The 20,159-nt window shown below is 45.8% G+C and overlaps 1 protein-coding gene across 4 annotated transcripts in view; it reads right to left on the bottom strand.

Moving 5' to 3' along the window:
• ITGB2 (integrin subunit beta 2) overlaps positions 1 to 20,159 on the bottom strand; it is a 220,890-nt gene that overhangs the window by 121,892 nt on the left and 78,839 nt on the right. For all 4 annotated transcript variants that reach the window (XM_069733517.1, XM_069733518.1, XM_069733520.1 and 1 more), the window contains exons 2-3: positions 2,587 to 2,647; positions 486 to 577 (exon numbers count right to left, since the gene is read on the bottom strand). In XM_069733517.1, the coding sequence (XP_069589618.1) occupies positions 486 to 577; positions 2,587 to 2,644 (150 nt within the window). In that variant the 5' untranslated portion in view covers positions 2,645 to 2,647. The remainder of the gene's footprint in view (positions 1 to 485; positions 578 to 2,586; positions 2,648 to 20,159) is intronic.

Raw genomic sequence — 20,159 nt, 5'->3', positions numbered from 1 at the left:
CTATTCTCTTTTCTAATATACTTTAATTAAGAATTCCCCATCATGCACTCACTATGCTATAGTTTTTTTTGTCTTTTTCCCCTACCTCCTGCTTGAGAACCCCCAATGCATGCTAGGGATACTCAAGTGAGACGTGGGGGCAAAGGCTGCAGCCTCCGCCACCGCCATAGCCCCACCCTGAAAGAAGCGCCATCATTGGCCTCCGTTGTAAGGAATGGGCTAGTCCCTACTCTACTGAGCATGTGTTGGTTCTGACGGATGATCAGTAGGATCTAGAATGTGATATCATAAAAGCTCCTGCAGACGTAATGTGGAGGTGTCCGAATACTTTTACTGGCTGTCCAGAACTACAGAACTATTCTAAAAGGAGCCAAGCCAAGAACCACAGGAACTGGAAAATAACAACATATTGAATGTTAGTTGGAGAGATTTTTTTCTTTGCTTTTGGATATAATTTTGATAACTGTGCCACCCCTTAAACTTACCACCTTCTTGCACCAGGAGCAGTGCGGACCCGACTGGATACATTCCTTACAGGTGTTTGCTTTAATCTTTATACATACTTTAGTTGGGGAGGCTGTAAAGAAATGTAATTTATTGGTATTGTTGTTACGTTTGTATACATGAAAAAGAGCATTTTACGTCTTTTTTTAATTTATTTAATTCATTTTTAGCTTGTATTTACTTTAAACACCTATTTCTGAAAATGGGTTCTAATACAAGTTTATAAAATGGTCCGATTCAGAGGTGGGAGTAGGAGGTCCACTTTAAAGGCAATTTGTCACCAAGTTATTGACACCTTGTGAGAGAAGCATGATATAGGCGCAGAGAACTTGATTCCACCAATGTGCCGCTTACATGTCTGCTTGCTCTAGTTTTTATAAAATCACAGTTTTATCAGCAGGAGATTATCACTAGAGGAGTAAACCTGCTGCCATGTAGTCCTCCGTATTCATGAGCTCTGAATAACCTCACCCCATCACTGAATTCACAGTAAAGAGCGTGACCACTTAAGGTGCATAGGGTAACAAGAACACCAAATCCGGCCCTGAATATACCGTAATAAGAATATAATAATCTCCGTTGTCCCCTATTGCGTGTGCGTTTCAAGTTTTACAAGACTAAGGAGGGGAGAACAGTGAGGTATTCCAAGAGTCTTTGACTATTGACTTTACGGGGTCCACATATTCCAAATAGCATCCCAAACCTGGAACCCCGGAGTACGAGCATATCAATAACTCAAAGCTGAAAATAAAGATCAAACAACCACAAGAGACAGTAGGTTACTGTGCACAATCCTGCTGACAGGTTCCCTTTAACTACGGTACATTGGAACAAAAAAGCTAAATTATTTAGGTCTTAGTAACCTTTAAGGGTACAGATTAATATATCTGAGGCTGTCCTTTTATTTTTTTAATAAAAAAAAAGTGGGCAGCCGCAGGCTGGTGATTTTATTAAATGTAAATGAATGTCAAAAGTGCTCGTGAGTGCTCTGAGGGTCCCTGATAGACCCCCATGCTCTATGAAAGCTGGACCTGCACTTCCGCGTTGTGGGATCCCACCATGCTCAGCTGGATCCCACAACCCTCCACAGTGACAGAGCGAGATCCCTCTCTTTGCAGTAGTCCATTGTTGCTGTGCATTTCACTACGTTGTTACTGAACGGTAACGTCATTGCAGCAGTTAACATTTGATAGCAGCTTCGTAGAGGATGCGGCGGCGCTGGGCTACTGGAAAGAGAAAGATCTCGCTCTGTCATTGCGACACCTGTATGCTGGTATCTCACAACCCAGAGGTCTGTACCGGAGTCAGGCCATTTTGGGGGGCAATAATGAAACTTATGAGCAGTTTTGATACTAACTTATATTTTGTAAAATCACCAGTCTGGGGCTACCCATTATTTTATTAAATAAAAAACCAGCCCCGGACTGGTGACAGGTGCTCCTTAACCACTATGAAAACGCATACAGAGTTAGGATAGGAGGAAAGTCAGGTATTCCTTCCTATAAGGGTACATTCAATTCATCCGCCTAATTTATTGGGCCAGTCGGTGTCGGACTAGGGTGCCAAGGGCCCACCAGTAACCAACTCCCGGACCCCACTTTTCAGCTAAATGCAAATGTGACATTATCCTCAATGACAAATTTATATAACAATGTACTGGGTAGACTATTAAATGGATAAGATGCTGCTGTCTGTATATAGTGATTTATAAATATTGTGTCACATACTGCTCATATTAGAGGGTGGTGGCCCACCGGAGAATTCTCCTGCTCTCCTGTGGGACAGTCCAAACCTGGACCAGTCGCATCCACAAATAGTGAACATGACTGGCTCCGAGTGCCCGATGCAGAACCTGCCTGCTTTTTACATGCTGTGCTCCGGTCTGAAAATTGGCCCAGCCTAGTCCATGCTTCAAAATAGTCCATGTGAACTGGCGCATAAGTTGGGTTGATGGGCTGTACGTTTTCCACACTCGGCATACGGACAAAAAATACTTTCGTTTCCACATACCCTAATTGATTGATTTTATTTGTGAAATATACCACTGACATTTAGGTTCTCCTGTCCTAAAAAAATACTCACCAAATTGGGAAGTGAATATTTCAGCTTGAATTAACAGGAAGACAATGCACCACAACATCTCCTGAAATAAACAAATACTTTGTTAGACCAAAGACAAACAAGTTGATTTTGAATCCCATAATTAAGTTCTGTTTCATCAAGATTATATTGAACACTAACACAGTGGATTCTTCCAGCTTCATATAACATTTTTTTTTACAGATCCAAGAATTTCATTGGACAATAAACAAACTAATAGGGAAATACTATCCAAAAGTCATAAATTTATATCCAAATTCTGTATTGAACTTTTTTTTTGTTCTAATGAAAACTTTTAGAAACCAGTCTGGTTATGTGGGGTGTAAGAGCTGTGTTTGACCAAACATTGCCCCTACAAAGCGTGGCTGTCAAAATCAGCGTTCTGTTTTAGCTTATAGAGAGGGGTAGTCCTCATAAGACAACTTCCTTTTTAAAGGGTCAACAGCGGTCTCTGTTTACTTCCCTGTACCTGAGCATATCCCGACTAATCACATGATCCCTGCCACCAATTACTGGCATCACCTCTGAGTTCAGTGATTGGCATCTCAATACAAACTTCTCAGTTTTCTCTTTTCAGCAACAAAGCAAATGATAGCCCATGCTTGAAAAAAAAAACCTTCCCATTCTCAGAATTTTTAGCCCGTGCAGAAAACTTTATGACCAATGTGCAGCTTATGTGTCCTAAATTTTCCAAGATCTGGGACTCGTGGGTAACATATGCTCAGCCCCATTTGTCAGGCACCAGACTTTACTTTGGCTAATTACATAACATAGCGCATTATATCAGCATCAGCTGCTGGTTTTTAATTTCCTTGTGCCCACCATTGCCCTCCCTCATCCACTTTGCCCTTCATCAGTTCATGATTTTATACTACTGTACTGTACAGTAAATGCCAATGTTTTCTTATTGTTCGACTAAACAATAGTCATGTAAATTACTGATGTTGTATGGAAGATTTTATGTTTAGCTATATTAGTCCTCGGTATAAATGAGTACACCCCAACAAAACTTGTCAGAAAACCTTTAGTTTAGTTTTAGAATCAATATTTTCTATGGGATATGTGAGGCAGTGACAAGTATTATATGTGAGGGATGCTATGTATCCCCCAGGATGCACATAGAAGTGTATTAAGGCCGCTGGAGTGCATTGCAGTCATAGATATAGCGGTGGTTGCAATGCAGAATAAAAGTATGTGTGGTCTTGGTGCGGTTACAAGTTATTGGCCCAAGGCAGATTTAAGAAAACCTGGCAGGGGCTTTTATTTTTGGAGCGAACTACAGAATGGTAGTGGGGCGGTTCGCTCCCTCCAGGCCGGATCTTACAAGTGACTCATGGCCATGTAAAAACCCTGTAGCAAAGTGTTGGGTGTGTCACTCTTGGTTTGCAAACTGAAGTGTAGGTGGCTCTGCAAGATTCAGCTTGTGTGAAGCAACATGGAGCCAAGTGAAGCCAAAACAACTGGCACCCCTCAGCGTGACATGGCGGTGCAATCGCCCACGGTAACCGGTCTCGGATACGGACTGTCTTGACGTCCCGGCTGCGATCCGGAGGATAACATTTGTTTTCCATTTGTGAGTTACCATATATACTCATGTATAAGCCGAGTTTTTCAGCATTTTTTTATGCTGAAAAGGCCCCCCCCCCCCTCGGCTTATACACGACTCACGGTCCCGGAAAGCCGGCGGGGGAGGGGGAGCGGTTGAGCAGCGGGTCACAGAGGTTGGCAACTGTGGCAAAAACCTGTGCCGCTGCTGTAATAGTGCACAGTGCCTGCCGCAGCCGCCGGCTTCCAACACTCATCATACTCACCTACCGGCGTTCCTTCGGTGCTGGCATTGCATCTCGTTCCAGCCGCTGGCGCCTGCAGCTCTTCCAGCTGAGCGATCACGTGGTACCGCTCATTAAGGTAATGAATATGCATATTCATTACCTTAATGAGTGGGGCCACGTGATCGCTCGGCAGGAAGAGCTGCTGGAAGCCGGAACAAGATGCAGTGCCACCAAGGGAGCACAGGCAGGTAAATAAGATGTTTTTTTTTACAGGAATTATACATAGGGATAAGGAGCCATGCACTCCAGGACAGGGACTGGGAAGCCGTGCACACTAGGACAGGGACTGGGGAGCCATGCACATCAGGGCAGGGATTGGGGAGCCATGCACACTAGGACAGGGACTGGGGAGCCATGCATACAATGACAGGGACTGGGGAGCCATGCATACTATGACAGGGACTGGGGAGCCATGCATACAATGACAGGGATGAGGGCACAATACATACCCGGCTTATGCTTGGCTCGGCTTATACTTGAGTATATACGGTACTTTGGACATTAAAGACACTTTGTTTTGAACTTTACTGTGGTCACTGCCTGTCTGTCGCACTGCACCAACCCTGCTGCGTTACAGATACTATACTACAAAATGGTCCCACAAATGTGGGTCATTGATTGCAAACAAGGTTTGTTATTTTACACACCAAAAAAGTAATTTTATGTGGTTTTATGTGGGGCTACATAAGTGCTGCTGGTGTCGGGGAGATACAAATCATTGATTCATGAATTCACAGATGTACTGCTCTATACTGAAAGATAAGATGTTCCCATCGCTCCATGCCCTGGGTAGACGTGCACTTGTCCAACATGACAATGATCCAAAACGCACATATGTTATCTTTCTGACGAAGAACAGGGTGACAGTGATTCAGTGGCCAATTGCCTCTTGATCTGAACTCAATCGGACACCTATGGGGAATTCTGGAGACAAGTTGAGCATCACTCTCCATCCAGCATCCAGGCTTTAAGAGAGCTCATTCTTGAAGAATGAAAAAAAAAAAATAGATGTTACAGTACATATCAGCATGGGTTTATGAGAAATCGCTCCTGTCAAACCAATCTAATCAGTTTTTATGAAGAGGTAAGCTATAGGCTGGACCACGGTGAGTCATTGGGCGTGGTATATCTCGATTTTTCCAAAGCGTTTGATACCATGCCGCACAAGAGGTTGGTACACAAAATGAGAATGCTTGGTCTGGGGGAAATTGTGTGTAAATGGGTTAGTAACTGGCTTAGTGATAGAAAGCAGAGGGTGGTTATAAATGGTATAGTCTCTAACTGGGTCGCTGTGACCAGTGGGGTACCGCAGGGGTCAGTATTGGGACCTGTTCTCTTCAACATATTCATTAATGATCTGGTAGAAGGTTTACACAGTAAAATATCGATATTTGCAGATGATACAAAACTATGTAAAGCAGTTAATACAAGAGAAGATAGTATTCTGCTACAGATGGATCTGGATAAGTTGGAAACTTGGGCTGAAAGGTGGCAGATGAGGTTTAACAATGATAAATGTAAGGTTATACACATGGGAAGAGGGAATCAATATCACCATTACACACTAAACGGGAAACCACTGGGTAAATCTGACAGGGAGAAGGACTTGGGGATCCTAGTTAATGATAAACTTACCTAGAGCAGCCAGTGCCAGGCAGCAGCTGCCAAGGCAAACAGGATCATGGGGTGCATTAAAAGAGGTCTGGATACACATGATGAGAGCATTATACTGCCTCTGTACAAATCCCTAGTTAGACCGCACATGGAGTACTGTGTCCAGTTTTGGGCACCGGTGCTCAGGAAGGATATAATGGAACTAGAGAGAGTACAAAGGAGGGCAACAAAATTAATAAAGGGGATGGGAGAACTACAATACCCAGATAGATTAGCGAAATTAGGATTATTTAGTCTAGAAAAAAGACGACTGAGGGGCGATCTAATAACCATGTATAAGTATATAAGGGGACAATACAAATATCTCGCTGAGGATCTGTTTATACCAAGGAAGGTGACGGGCACAAGGGGGCATTCTTTGCGTCTGGAGGAGAGAAGGTTTTTCCACCAACATAGAAGAGGATTCTTTACTGTTAGGGCAGTGAGAATCTGGAATTGCTTGCCTGAGGAGGTGGTGATGGCGAACTCAGTCGAGGGGTTCAAGAGAGGCCTGGATGTCTTCCTGGAGCAGAACAATATTGTATCATACAATTAGGTTTTGTAGAAGGACGTAGATCTGGGGATTTATTATGATGGAATATAGGCTGAACTGGATGGACAAATGTCTTTTTTCGGCCTTACTAACTATGTTACTATGTTACTATGTTACTATGTTACAGTATGTCCCCAACTTGTTCATTCCATGCCCTGAAGACTTGGTGTGGTCCTTAAAAATCATCGAGATCATACAAAATACTAGATGTAAGAGTTTTTGTTGTGGGGTGTATTTATTTTTGCATCAACTAATTTCAGTAAAGTTGAAGATCTTGTGGTGAAAGTTATATTATTAACCTTACTTTCAGGTTATGGGTTAAAAAATGTTCTATGAAACTCAGTCTTGTCAAAATTGTGGAAATTGTTCTTGTGTTTAGTGAGATATTGATTAAAATCTTATTTTTCAAAGTGGGTGTACCCATTCATGCTGAGCACTGTATATCAGCAGCAGTTTCTCCTTTAAAACTGCGGTTTTTGCCTTCCTCTGGATCAACATGTTAGGCTATGGGTGGAACTAGATGGATTTAAAGTCTTCCTCCAGCCTTAAATACTATGCTACTATTTATAAAAGGTAAGAAAATTAGGCTACATACACACATCTGTCTATTTTTATATTTGTGTAATATGGACCATTTTTCTGTCATGTGTTATTCATATTGCATCTGTGTTGCACTTGTGTTGCATCCATTTCTTTCTCATCTATTTTTTTTTAATTGAAGCTGATAAACTATCTGAAGTTTTATTTATCTATTGACGCTTAACAATGAGTCAGTGAAAAACTGATGAAACAGAGAAGGAAAACTGAAGTAAAAATGATGTCTGCCATTTTTCATCTGTATCTAACAGATCCCCATAGACTTTAGTTGCCATTTCAAAATAGGACATAGGCCATGCTCACACTGTCAGTATGTGGTAAGTATTTTACATCAGTATTTGTAAGTCAAAATCAGTAGTGGAACAATCAGGGGAAAAGTATAATAGAAACACGTCACCACTTCTGTATTTACAGTATCACCCACTCCTGAATTTGGCTTTCTAATACTGATGTAGAATACTGACCCAATACTGAATGTGTGAACGTGGCCATTGTGAGTGTAACAACTCTGCTGGCATCACGGCATGGCCTCTCATCTCTCACACTATCTTACCCACTGCTCCAGGTCATGTTGTGCTTTCTGTTTCTTGCCAGCTCCATATTCTGTGCCTCTGCTCTCTGCATGCTTCCTGGCTGTGTGTAGGGGGGCGGCGCCTGAGCTCTCTGGTTCTTATAGGAATCAGGTGCACCTGTCTAATCTGTTCCTGACCAATTACCAAGAGGCCTCCAGTATTTAGTGCAGCTCCACCCAGTGGACTGGGCCTGTGCAATGTGTTAACTCAGTTTGTGTTTTGCTTCTGAGCTGCCAGGCCTTGCTTTGTGTCTTGCCTTCTCTGAAGGCTGTTCTCCTTGCTTAGCCTTGTATCTAGTTTGTCTACCCTCCAGGAGGCTGAATATCCTGGTCCCTATGTCTTTGTTTTTGTACCTTGTCTTGTTCCATTACCTTGTTTGAACTTTGTCCTATCTCTGTCTCCTTGTCTGTGGTTTCTTTCACTGCAGTGCCTCTCTGCTCTGCTCTCGGCTCCGCACTCTGCAACCTTGCTTTGCTCTTGTCTCTGCACTCTGTGCCTTTGCTTTGCACTTGGCTCTTGGCTCAGCACTCTGTGCTTTGCACTTGGCTCTTGGCTCTGCACTCTGTGCTTTGCACTTGGCTCTTGGCTCCGCACTCTGTGCTTTGCACTTGGCTCTGCACTCTGTGCTTTGCACTTGGCTCTTGGTTCTGCACTCTGTGCTTTGCACTTGGCTCTTGGCTCCGCACACTGTGCGTTCACTCTGCTCTTGGCTCTACACTCTGTGCCTTCACTCTGCTCTTGACTCTGCACTCTGTGCCTTCACTCTGCTCTTGGTTCTGCACTTTGTGGTTCTACCCTTGTCTCTCTTGCAGCTTTACCTCTGCTCCGTACTCCTGCGGTTCTGCTCCGTTCTACTCTGCTCTGCTCCTGTTGCTGCAGTAATCTCTTGCTGCAGCTCCTCTCCGCATTCCTTGCAGTTCCGCTCTGCTTAGCTTCTGTTGCTACGCTATCTCTTGCTGCTCTACCACTCCTACCCACAGCCTTGCGGTTCTCTTCCTATGTGAACAGGTCCCAACCTGTTCCATCATACTCTTTTCCTTCCGGCTTGTTTCCGTACCTGCATCTCCTGTGTGAACAGGTCCCAACCTGTTCCTTCATACTCTTTTCCTTCCGGCTTGTTTCCGTACCTGCATCTCCTGTGTGAACAGGTCCCTACCTGTTGTGAATTCTGTGACAGAGCTCCCTCCTGTGGTCACAAGTGGTACTTCGGCTGATTCTCTCTGGGAGCTTCCGTTTGTGGAGGAAAGTGGTACTGCGGCTTCTGAGTTTCCTCCCTCAGGTGATCTGGTGAGGTCGTTAGGTGCTTCTCTACTTAACTCCACCTAATGCTTTGATCCATGCTTCCTGTCAATGTTCCAGTGTTGGACTTGTTTTTCCCTGGATCATTCCTGTGGCCTGCTGCTCTGCATAGCTAAGTTCTTCTTTGCTATTTGTTTGCTATTTTTTCTGTCCAGCTTGTCTAATTGTTTTGCTGGAAGCTCTGGGACGCAAAGGGTGTACCTCCGTGCCGTTAGTTCGGTACGGAGGGTCTTTTTGCCCCCTTTGCGTGGTTTTCTTTAGGGTTTTGTGTAGACCGCAAAGTTATCTTTCCTATCCTCGCTCTGTTAAGAAAGTCGGGCCTCACTTTGCTGAATCTATTTCATCCCTACGTTTGTCTTTTCATCTTAACTCACAGTCATTATATGTGGGGGGCTGCCTTTTCCTTTGGGGTATTTCTCTGAGGCAAGGTAGGCTTATTTTCTATCTTCAGGCTAGTTAGTTTCTCAGGCTGTGCCGAGTTGCAAAGGCAGAGTTAGGCGCAATCCACGGCTGCCTCTAGTGTTGTTTGGAGAGGATTAGGGATTGCGGTCTGCAGAGTTCCCACGTCTCAGAGCTCGTTCTATTATTTTGGGTTATTGTCAGATCACTGTATGTGCTCTGACCGCTATGTCCATTGTGATACTGAATTGCCTATCACAACAGTATAGGAAGCCAAAAGTGCTAATGATTCTCAATAGAGGGAAAAAAGAAGTTCTGAGACCATTTTTTTTTCTTTGCACTGTGTTTTGCCTTTTTTTTCCCCTAGACATTTGGGTGGTTCAGGACACAGGTGTAGCAATGGACATTAAAGGTCTGTCTTCATGTGTGGATCAGCTCCCGGCAAGAGTTCAAAATATTCAAGATTTTGTGGTTCAGAATTCTTTGTTAGAACCGAGAATTCCTATTCCAGATTTGTTTTTTGGAGATAGAACTAAATTTCTGAGTTTCAAAAATAATTGTAAACTATTTCTGGCTTTGAAACCTCGCTCCTCTGGTGACCCAGTTCAACAGGTTAGGATCGTCATTTCTTTTTTGCGTGGCGACCCTCAGGACTGGGCATTTTCTCTTGCGTCAGGAGATCCTGCATTAAGTAATATCGATGCGTTTTTCCTGGCGCTTGGATTACTGTACGATGAGCCTAATTCAGTGGATCAGGCAGAAAAAAATTTGCTGGCTCTTTGTCAGGCTCAGGATGAGATAGAGGTATATTGCCAGAAATTTAGAAAGTGGTCCGTGCTCACTCAATGGAATGAATCTGCGCTGGCAGCTATATTCAGAAAGGGTCTCTCTGAAGCCCTTAAGGATGTCATGGTGGGATTTCCTATGCCTGCTGGTTTGAATGAGTCTATGTCTTTGGCCATTCAGATCGGTCGACGCCTGCGTGAGCGTAAATCTGTGCACCAATTGGCGGTATTACCTGAGATTAAACCTGAGCCTATGCAGTGCGATAGGACTATGACCAGAGTTGAACGGCAAGAACACAGACGTCTGAATGGGCTGTGTTTCTACTGTGGTGATTCCACTCATGCTATCTCTGATTGTCCTAAGCGCACTAAGCGGTTCGCTAGGTCTGCCACCATTGGTACAGTACAGTCAAAATTTCTTCTGTCCGTTACCTTGATCTGCTCTTTGTCATCGTATTCTGTCATGGCGTTTGTGGATTCAGGTGCTGCCCTGAATTTGATGGACTTGGAATATGCTAAGCGTTGTGGGTTTTTCTTGGAGCCCTTGCAGTGTCCTATTCCATTGAGAGGAATTGATGCTACGCCTTTGGCCAAGAATAAGCCTCACTACTGGACCCAGCTGACCATGTGCATGGCTCCTGCACATCAGGAGGTTATTCGCTTTCTGGTGTTGCATAATCTGCATGATGTGGTCGTGTTGGGGTTGCCATGGCTACAAGCCCATAATCCAGTATTAGATTGGAAATCCATGTCGGTGTCCAGCTGGGGTTGTCAGGGGGTACATGGTGATGTTCCATTTCTGTCAATTTCGTCATCCACCCCTTCTGAGGTTCCAGAGTTCTTGTCTGATTACCGGGATGTATTTGATGAGCCCAAGTCCGATGCCCTACCTCCGCATAGGGATTGTGATTGTGCTATCAATTTGATTCCTGGTAGTAAATTCCCAAAAGGTCGACTGTTTAATTTATCCGTGCCTGAGCACATCGCTATGCGCAGTTATGTGAAGGAATTCCTGGAGAAGGGGCATATTCGCCCGTCATCGTCGCCATTAGGAGCAGGGTTCTTTTTTGTAGCCAAGAAGGATGGTTCGCTGAGACCGTGTATAGATTACCGCCTTCTTAATAAGATCACTGTTAAATTTCAGTACCCCTTGCCATTGTTATCTGATTTGTTTGCTCGGATTAAGGGGGCTAGTTGGTTCACCAAGATAGATCTTCGTGGTGCGTATAATCTGGTGCGAATCAGGCGAGGCGATGAATGGAAAACTGCATTTAATATGCCCGAGGGTCATTTTGAGTATCTAGTGATGCCATTCGGACTTGCCAATGCTCCATCAGTGTTTCAGTCCTTTATGCATGACATCTTCCGAGAGTACCTGGATAAATACCTGATTGTGTACTTGGATGACATTTTGATCTTCTCGGATGATTGGGAGTCTCATGTGAAGCAGGTCAGAACGGTTTTTCAGGTCCTGCGTGTTAATTCTTTGTTTGTGAAGGGATCAAAGTGTCTCTTTGGTGTGCAGAAGGTTTCATTTTTGGGGTTCATCTTTTCCCCTTCTACTATCGAGATGGATCCTGGTAAGGTCCAAGCCATCCATGATTGGACTCAGCCGACATCTCTGAAAAGTCTGCAAAAGTTCCTGGGCTTTGCTAATTTTTATCGTCGCTTCATCTGCAATTTTTCTAGTATTGCCAAACCATTGACCGATTTGACCAAGAAGGGTGCTGATTTGGTCAATTGGTCTTCTGCTGCTGTGGAAGCTTTTCAAGAGTTGAAGCGTCGTTTTTCTTCTGCCCCTGTGTTGTGTCAGCCAGATGTTTCTCTTCCGTTCCAGGTCGAGGTTGATGCTTCTGAGATTGGAGCAGGGGCTGTTTTGTCGCAGAGAGGTTCTGATTGCTCAGTGATGAAACCATGCGCTTTTTTTTCCAGGAAGTTTTCGCCTGCTGAGCGAAATTATGATGTGGGCAACCGAGAGTTGCTGGCCATGAAGTGGGCATTCGAGGAGTCGCGTCATTGGCTTGAAGGAGCTAAGCATCGCGTGGTGGTATTGACTGATCATAAGAACTTGACTTATCTCGAGTCTGCTAAGCGTTTGAATCCTAGACAGGCTCGTTGGTCGCTTTTTTTTGCCCGTTTTGACTTTGTGATTTCGTACCTTCCGGGCTCTAAAAATGTGAAGGCAGATGCTCTGTCTAGGAGTTTTGTGCCCGACTCTCCGGGTGTTCCTGAGCCGGCGGGTATCCTCAAGGAAGGAGTAATTGTGTCTGCCATCTCCCCTGATTTGCGGCGGGTGCTGCAAAAATTTCAGGCTAATAAACCTGATCGTTGTCCAGCGGAGAAACTGTTTGTCCCTGATAGGTGGACGAACAAAGTTATCTCTGAGGTTCATTGTTCGGTGTTGGCTGGTCATCCTGGAATCTTTGGTACCAGAGAGTTAGTGGCTAGATCCTTTTGGTGGCCATCTCTGTCGCGGGATGTGCGTACTTTTGTGCAGTCCTGTGGGATTTGTGCTCGGGCTAAGCCCTGCTGTTCTCGTGCCAGTGGGTTGCTTTTGCCCTTGCCGGTCCCGAAGAGGCCTTGGACACATATCTCTATGGATTTTATTTCATATCTTCCCGTTTCTCAAAAGATGTCAGTCATTTGGGTGGTCTGTGATCGCTTTTCTAAGATGGTCCATCTGGTACCCTTGTCTAAATTGCCTTCCTCCTCTGATTTGGTGCCATTGTTCTTCCAGCATGTGGTTCGTTTGCATGGCATTCCAGAGAATATCGTTTCTGACAGAGGTTCCCAGTTTGTTTCGAGGTTTTGGCGAGCCTTTTGTGGTAGGATGGGCATTGAATTGTCTTTTTCCTCGGCTTTCCATCCTCAGTCTAATGGCCAGACCGAACGAACCAATCAGACCTTGGAAACCTATCTGAGATGCTTTGTTTCTGCCGATCAGGATGACTGGGTGTCCTTTTTGCCTTTGGCTGAGTTCGCCCTTAATAATCGGGCCAGCTCGGCTACCTTGGTTTCGCCATTTTTCTGCAATTCTGGGTTCCATCCTCGTTTCTCTTCAGGACAGGTTGAGTCTTCGGACTGTCCTGGTGTGGATACTGTGGTGGACAGGTTGCAGCAGATTTGGACTCATGTAGTGGAAAATTTGACCTTGTCCCAAGAGAAGGCTCAACGTTTCGCTAATCGCAGACGCCGTGTGGGTCCCCGACTTCGTGTTGGGGATCTGGTTTGGTTATCTTCTCGTCATATTCCTATGAAGGTTTCCTCTCCTAAGTTTAAACCTCGTTTCATTGGTCCGTATAGGATTTCTGAGGTTCTTAATCCTGTGTCTTTTCGTCTGACCCTCCCAGATTCTTTTTCCATACATAACGTATTCCATAGGTCATTGTTGCGGAGATACGTGGCACCTATGGTTTCATCTGTTGATCCTCCTGCCCCGGTTTTGGTGGAGGGGGAATTGGAGTATATTGTGGAGAAGATTTTGGATTCTCGTGTTTCAAGACGGAAACTCCAGTATCTGGTTAAATGGAAGGGTTATGCTCAGGAAGATAATTCCTGGGTTTTTGCCTCTGATGTCCATGCTCCCGATCTTGTTCGTGCCTTTCATGTGGCTCATCCTGGTCGGCCTGGGGGCTCTGGTGAGGGTTCGGTGACCCCTCCTCAAGGGGGGGGTACTGTTGTGAATTCTGTGGCAGAGCTCCCTCCTGTGGTCACAAGTGGTACTTCGGCTGATTCTCTCTGGGAGCTTCCGTTTGTGGAGGAAAGTGGTACTGCGGCTTCTGAGTTTCCTCCCTCAAGTGATCTGGTGAGGTCGTTAGGTGCTTCTCTACTTAACTCCACCTAATGCTTTGATCCATGCTTCCTGTCAATGTTCCAGTGTTGGACTTGTTTTTCCCTGGATCATTCCTGTGGCCTGCTGCTCTGCATAGCTAAGTTCTTCTTTGCTATTTGTTTGCTATTTTTTCTGTCCAGCTTGTCTAATTGTTTTGCTGGAAGCTCTGGGACGCAAAGGGTGTAGCTCCGTGCCGTTAGTTCGGTACGGAGGGTCTTTTTGCCCCCTTTGCGTGGTTTTCTTTAGGGTTTTGTGTAGACCGCAAAGTTATCTTTCCTATCCTCGCTCTGTTAAGAAAGTCGGGCCTCACTTTGCTGAATCTATTTCATCCCTATGTTTGTCTTTTCATCTTAACTCACAGTCATTATATGTGGGGGGCTGCCTTTTCCTTTGGGGTATTTCTCTGAGGCAAGGTAGGCTTATTTTCTATCTTCAGGCTAGTTAGTTTCTCAGGCTGTGCCGAGTTGCATAGGCAGAGTTAGGCGCAATCCACGGCTGCCTCTAGTGTTGTTTGGAGAGGATTAGGGATTGCGGTCTGCAGAGTTCCCACGTCTCAGAGCTCGTTCTATTATTTTGGGTTATTGTCAGATCACTGTATGTGCTCTGACCGCTATGTCCATTGTGATACTGAATTGCCTATCACAACACCTACCTGTTCCTTCATACACCACCCCAACCTGCCCTGTGTCTCTGATGTACCTGCCAGCCCTGTGTCTCTTACGTTCCTGCCAGCCCTGTGTCTCTGCCATACCTGCCAGCCTTGTGTCTCTTCCGTACCTGCCAGCCCTGTGTCTCTGCTGTACCTGCCAGCCCTGTGTCTCTGCCGTACCTGCCAGCCCTGTGTCTCTGCCGTACCTGCCAGCCCTGTGTCTCTGCCATAACTGCCAGCTCTGTGTCTCTGCTGTACCTGCCAGTCGTGTCTCTGCCGTTCCTGCCAGTCCTGTGTCTCTGCCAGCTCTGTGTCTCAGCCGTACCAGCCTACTCGTCTGAGTTTCATCCGTGCTCATCTGCTAGTCCTGCCTGATGCCCGCACCAATCCTGGTGTTCCTGTTCCCAAGTGGGATCAGCAGCCACAGCCAGACACCACCCTGGAGTAGCACCTGGCAGCTGCCTGCCGCACAAGCCTGACCTCACCATCAGAGGCTCCGGTGAAGACCAAGGCAGCTGTCATAGTCACGCCCCGTCCAGGGTGGTCTGGTTCGTGGCACAGTGGGGCCACAAACCCCCCGAGCTCACGCCCACTAGTCAGGGCGCCAGCGTGACAGTGAGGGGTTGACAAGCTTAGCTGCTTCTCAAAGTAGACGCAGGCACACGTGTGGTTAAAGTCTCTGGGTGGTTTATTGCATCATAAACCAAACCAAAATGGTAACAGAAAAACAGCCTGTCTGGCTCAAATGAAAAATAAACAGTTCATACACAGTCCTGCCCAGGTCATCTGGGACAACACATACGGCAGCTCTTGCAGGAGCTAGGAATCAGGAGAACCACCTTGTCACCCGGGCATTCTTACCCTGTTTCTCCCTTAACCATCTCAGAGAGGCATGATCAGACACGAGTTTGAACCTCCGGCCTTGTAGTTAATACCTCAATGTGTTCACTGCCCATTTTATTGCCAGACATTCTTTCTCCACAATGGCATAATTGTTCTCGCATGATGAGAGCTTCCGGCTTAGGTATAGGATGGGATGATCTCCTCCATTTATCTCCTGAGACGGCTCCCAATCCGACTTTTGAGGCAGCTGTCTGGATCAGGAACTCCTTGCTGAAGTCTGATGCGACCAGAACAGGATGTTTACACAGAGCCTGCTTCAGCTCCTGGAATGCCATCTCTAATGTGTCAGCAGTCCATTTGACTACGGTCGACTTGGTACCTTTAAGAAGACCCGTCAATGGTGCAGTGATTATAGCAAAACTTGGGATGAGCCGCCATTAATAGCCCACAATTTCAAGAAATGCCCTCACTTGCTTCTTGGCAAGTGGTTGGGGCCACTTCTGAATCGCCTCAATCTTATTTATCTGTGGTTTAACTTCACACCTCCCGATGACATAGCCTAGGTACTTGGCCTCTTCCTTCCCTATGGCACACTTTTTTGGATTTATGGTTAACCCCGCACTTTTTAAAGCATCCAGAACCAACTGTACCTTTGGCAGATGACTGGCCCAGTCAGGGCTAAAGACCATTATGTCATTGAGGTACGCTGCAGCATACTTCTTATGTGGAGCTAGGATCTGATCCATCACCCTCTGGAAGGGGGCCGGGGCACCCTGCAGACCGAAGGGCATTCTGTTGTATTGAAAATACCCATTAGGCATTGAGAAAGCTGTTTTCTCCTTGGCACTCTGGGACATGGGGATCTGCCAATAGCCATTCGTCAGGTCCAGGGTTGTAATGTATCTCGCGGGTCCAAGTCTCTCAATGAGTCCGTCCACATGAAGCATCAGGTAAGCGTCAAACTAGAGACTTTCAATCCAGCTTGCGGTAGTCGTTGCAAAACCGCCACTCACCGTCAGCTTTCGGTACGAGGACAATGGGACTCGACCATCCACTTTTCGACTCCTCTATCACCCCGAAGTCTAGCATCCTTTTCACCTCATTGGATATCACCTCGTTCCATGCTTCCAGAATTCTATAGGGCTTGAGGTTCACCCTTACATGCGGTTCCGTCAACATGTCATGCTCGACCAGTTCTGCTGCAACAACTCCCGACACTGTTGTCTCTGGGCCAGCATCAGAGTCTCTGCAATGGTGACATCGTCTATTGTGATTTTGGGACTGACTCCCAGGCAAGGGGTGTCCAGCAGTTCTCGATCTTACCAGAATTTGATCAAGTTCACGTGATAGACATTGTGCAGCTTCCTTCACCCTGGTAGGTGTACTTTGTAATTAACTTTACCCAGTTGTTCCACCACCTCGTATGGGCCTTGCCACTTGGCTATGAACTTGCTCTCCACTGTGGACATAAGCACTAGCATGCGGTCCCTAGGCTGGAACTGCCTCAGCCTCGCTGATCGGTTATACATCCTTGCCTGTGCCTCCTGTGCCTGGAAAAGATGCTCCTTCACAATAGGCATCACTTTTGCCATTCTCTCCTGCAGCTGGGCAACATGCTTTTTGATGCTCCTGTGTGGCGTGACCTCAGCTTCCCATGTTTCCTTGGCGATGTCCAGGAGCACTCGCGGAGCTCGAATGGCAAGAAGCCAGTAGAGGCCTGGGAAACTTCCCTGATGGAAAAGAGCAAAACGGAAGCAGGTAGTCCCAGTCTCGACCATCCTTCTCAATTACCTTTTTGAGCTTGGCTTTCAAGGTTTTATTGAAGCCTTCTACTAGGCCGTCGGTCTGTGGATGGTACACTGAGGTTTGCAGCTGGGTAATCTGGAGGACCCTACACAGTTCTTTCATTACCTTGCTCATGAAGGGGGTTCCCTGGTCTGTCAAAATCTCCTTCGGCAGGCCTGTCCTAGCAAAAATATGGACAAGTTCCTGGGCAATACTCTTAGCTTAAGAATTCCTTAGGGGTACTGCTTTAGGGTACCGGGTCGCATAGTTCATGACCACGACACCGCCAGCAGATCAGGTCTTTAGCAGCAGCCAATGGCAGCTCCTCAGCGACTCCTTGGGACATTGTACTCCCCCCAGTGGTGGCTCTGTCACCCCTCTTTTGGGACTCGGGCTCCCGCTGGGTATCTCATTATGGAGATATGCTACCCCCTGGCTTCCTCAGGGACCTCTCGACCACATGGTACCTTTGTACGAGGCCTACCAGGTCATCTGCATTCCAAGGGCCTCCTTGGGCAACCCAGGTCTGCACTGGCCTGGGAAGCGAGTGAACAAATCTGTCCATGAGGACCTGCTACACCATCTGGGCTGGAGTGGAGGACTCCGGCTGCAACCATTTCTGGACCAAATGCAACAAGTTAAACATTTGTGAGCGGGGAGGTTTGTCACCACGATGCGCCCAGTGATGAACTCTTTGGGCTCTGACAGACATAGTGACCCCTTGAGCATGCCAATATCTCTGTTTTCAACTTGTCATATTCCCGGGCATCAGCAAGGCCAAGTCAAAATAAGCTTCCTGGGGTTCACCTGCCAGATAGGGGGCCAATACCTCCACCCACTGCTCAGCCTCTCCCACTCTGCAAACCATTCAAAAACAGTAAAAAATGCCTCTATATCATCCTCTGGGGTCATCTTTTGCATGGCTCATCTTACCGCTTTCCAGACGCACCAGTCATCACCTTGATGTGGGGAGGGGTAGTTTCTGTGCTGCAGACATCTCCCACCAGGAGTTCCATCTGCCTTTGCTGTTGTTGTGTGACGCCCTAGGGTCCTGGTCGTCACAGTGGCATTGCTTTCCTCACTGGGAGAGTGATGTCACGCTTGGAAGCGAAGAAAGATCTCTTTCACCAGGTAAGGGGGAGCTCTGAAACTGGATTAAGGGGAACTTCCCTATATTCTGGTCTGGAGGGAAAGTAAGTTAGGCAGTCTGTCAGAGGACAGAGAAGAGAGCAGTCAGACCTTGAGTGTCGGAAGGACTGAAGGGGCGTGCAGCCAGAGTCGCTGCAGCTCCTGCAGAAAGAGAAAATACGAAAGAAGGAATATTGTTTAGTGAGCGTGCAGAAGAAGGAAGCACAGGAGAGTGACACCAGGGGAGCATATCAGCATTTGGGCTACCTCCCTGGCTGAGCGCAGATTCTGGTAGCCGGAAGACCGAGGCTGTGTCAGACTCTAAGAGGCATAGCAGAAACCGGCAGGACAGCTGGATTATTTTAAGTAACCTGTCCGCGCTAATACCCAGGAGGCACAATGGCGCATAGAGCCCGGGTCATGATAGAGACCCTGTAAAAAGGCTCAAGCCACCTGTCAAACGGGTTTGTGTCCTAACCTACATTTTTGTACTAATGGAGAGAGAAGCGCAGATATATGTCTCTAGCCAACTTTATCATTTATTTATGCTGTTTGAATCTTTATTCTAAGTAAGACATTTGCTGTAGTTTCCATACAAGAAAAAAAAACACACAAAACCCCACTTTTAAATCTATTAACTTCCTTTTAACTTATTATTGCACAGATAGTGGTTACTGTGAAAGCAGGAACATATACTGTTTCTTTCCTGAGCACTTGAGCTAATTGCAGAGTATATGTGCAACTAACATCCATCACTGAAAAGGGAACAATGTGGGTCAACCTTAAATTTACTTGCTTAACAGTGTGTTCACCCACAGAGGTCATGCTATGGGCATTTAATTTCAATTAATATAGCGCCTATTTGAGAATTTAAGATCAACTTTTATTATTATACTTTTAAAATATGTGAAAACCTAGACAGAAAAAGTGGGGTAGTGATTTCTTGTGAATACTCTCATGCCAATTAAGGATGACAGTATGTGGTACAGTCTACCTATCCTCCACAGTAAAAGACATACATGAAGCTTTATACTCCTAATTAACATCTCCCTTAGGTCACTTTCAGATGTCAGTGTGTCCGGTATGTGTGATGACAGTTTTCACACGTACCGGAGACACTTACACACGTCAGTGTATTTTCACAGACTGTATGACCGTGGGCAAAATACGCTATGTACTTTGACAAAGATCTGCTGTGAACTCACTGAGCTGAACTGTGTTGAACTCAGTGACTTTTACTCACCGTATCAAGGTCACCGCAGTTCAGCCCGGCTGGGAATGCAGCTTCAGTGGCCAGTGGTAACCTTGATGACGTCACCGCTAGTCACTGAGGCTGTGCTCACAGCAGCTTATTCATCAGTGATTCTCAGCCTGGACAGTCGCGTTTTTGCACTATCCAGGGTGAAAACTACTTATCCTCAAACATGGATTATGGTGTGGGACAGAACGTCGGACAGGTGAGGGATATTGTTGTTTTTTACTTTTGTTTTATTACAGGAGATGAGGGATTCAGTGGAATTAGGCTTTAGATGAGTCTAACTTTGTTTTTTATTTTTAAATAAAAATGTAAAAGCATATTTTGTTTTGATTTAAAATAAAATACTTTATTCTGGCTATGTGTTTATTTA

The sequence above is a fragment of the Ranitomeya imitator genome, chromosome 7 (genome assembly GCF_032444005.1).
Source record: "Ranitomeya imitator isolate aRanImi1 chromosome 7, aRanImi1.pri, whole genome shotgun sequence".
NCBI lineage: Eukaryota > Metazoa > Chordata > Amphibia > Anura > Dendrobatidae > Ranitomeya > Ranitomeya imitator.
The sequence above is the reverse complement of the archived record's forward strand: the minus strand, read 5'-3'. Positions and strand labels throughout refer to the sequence as shown.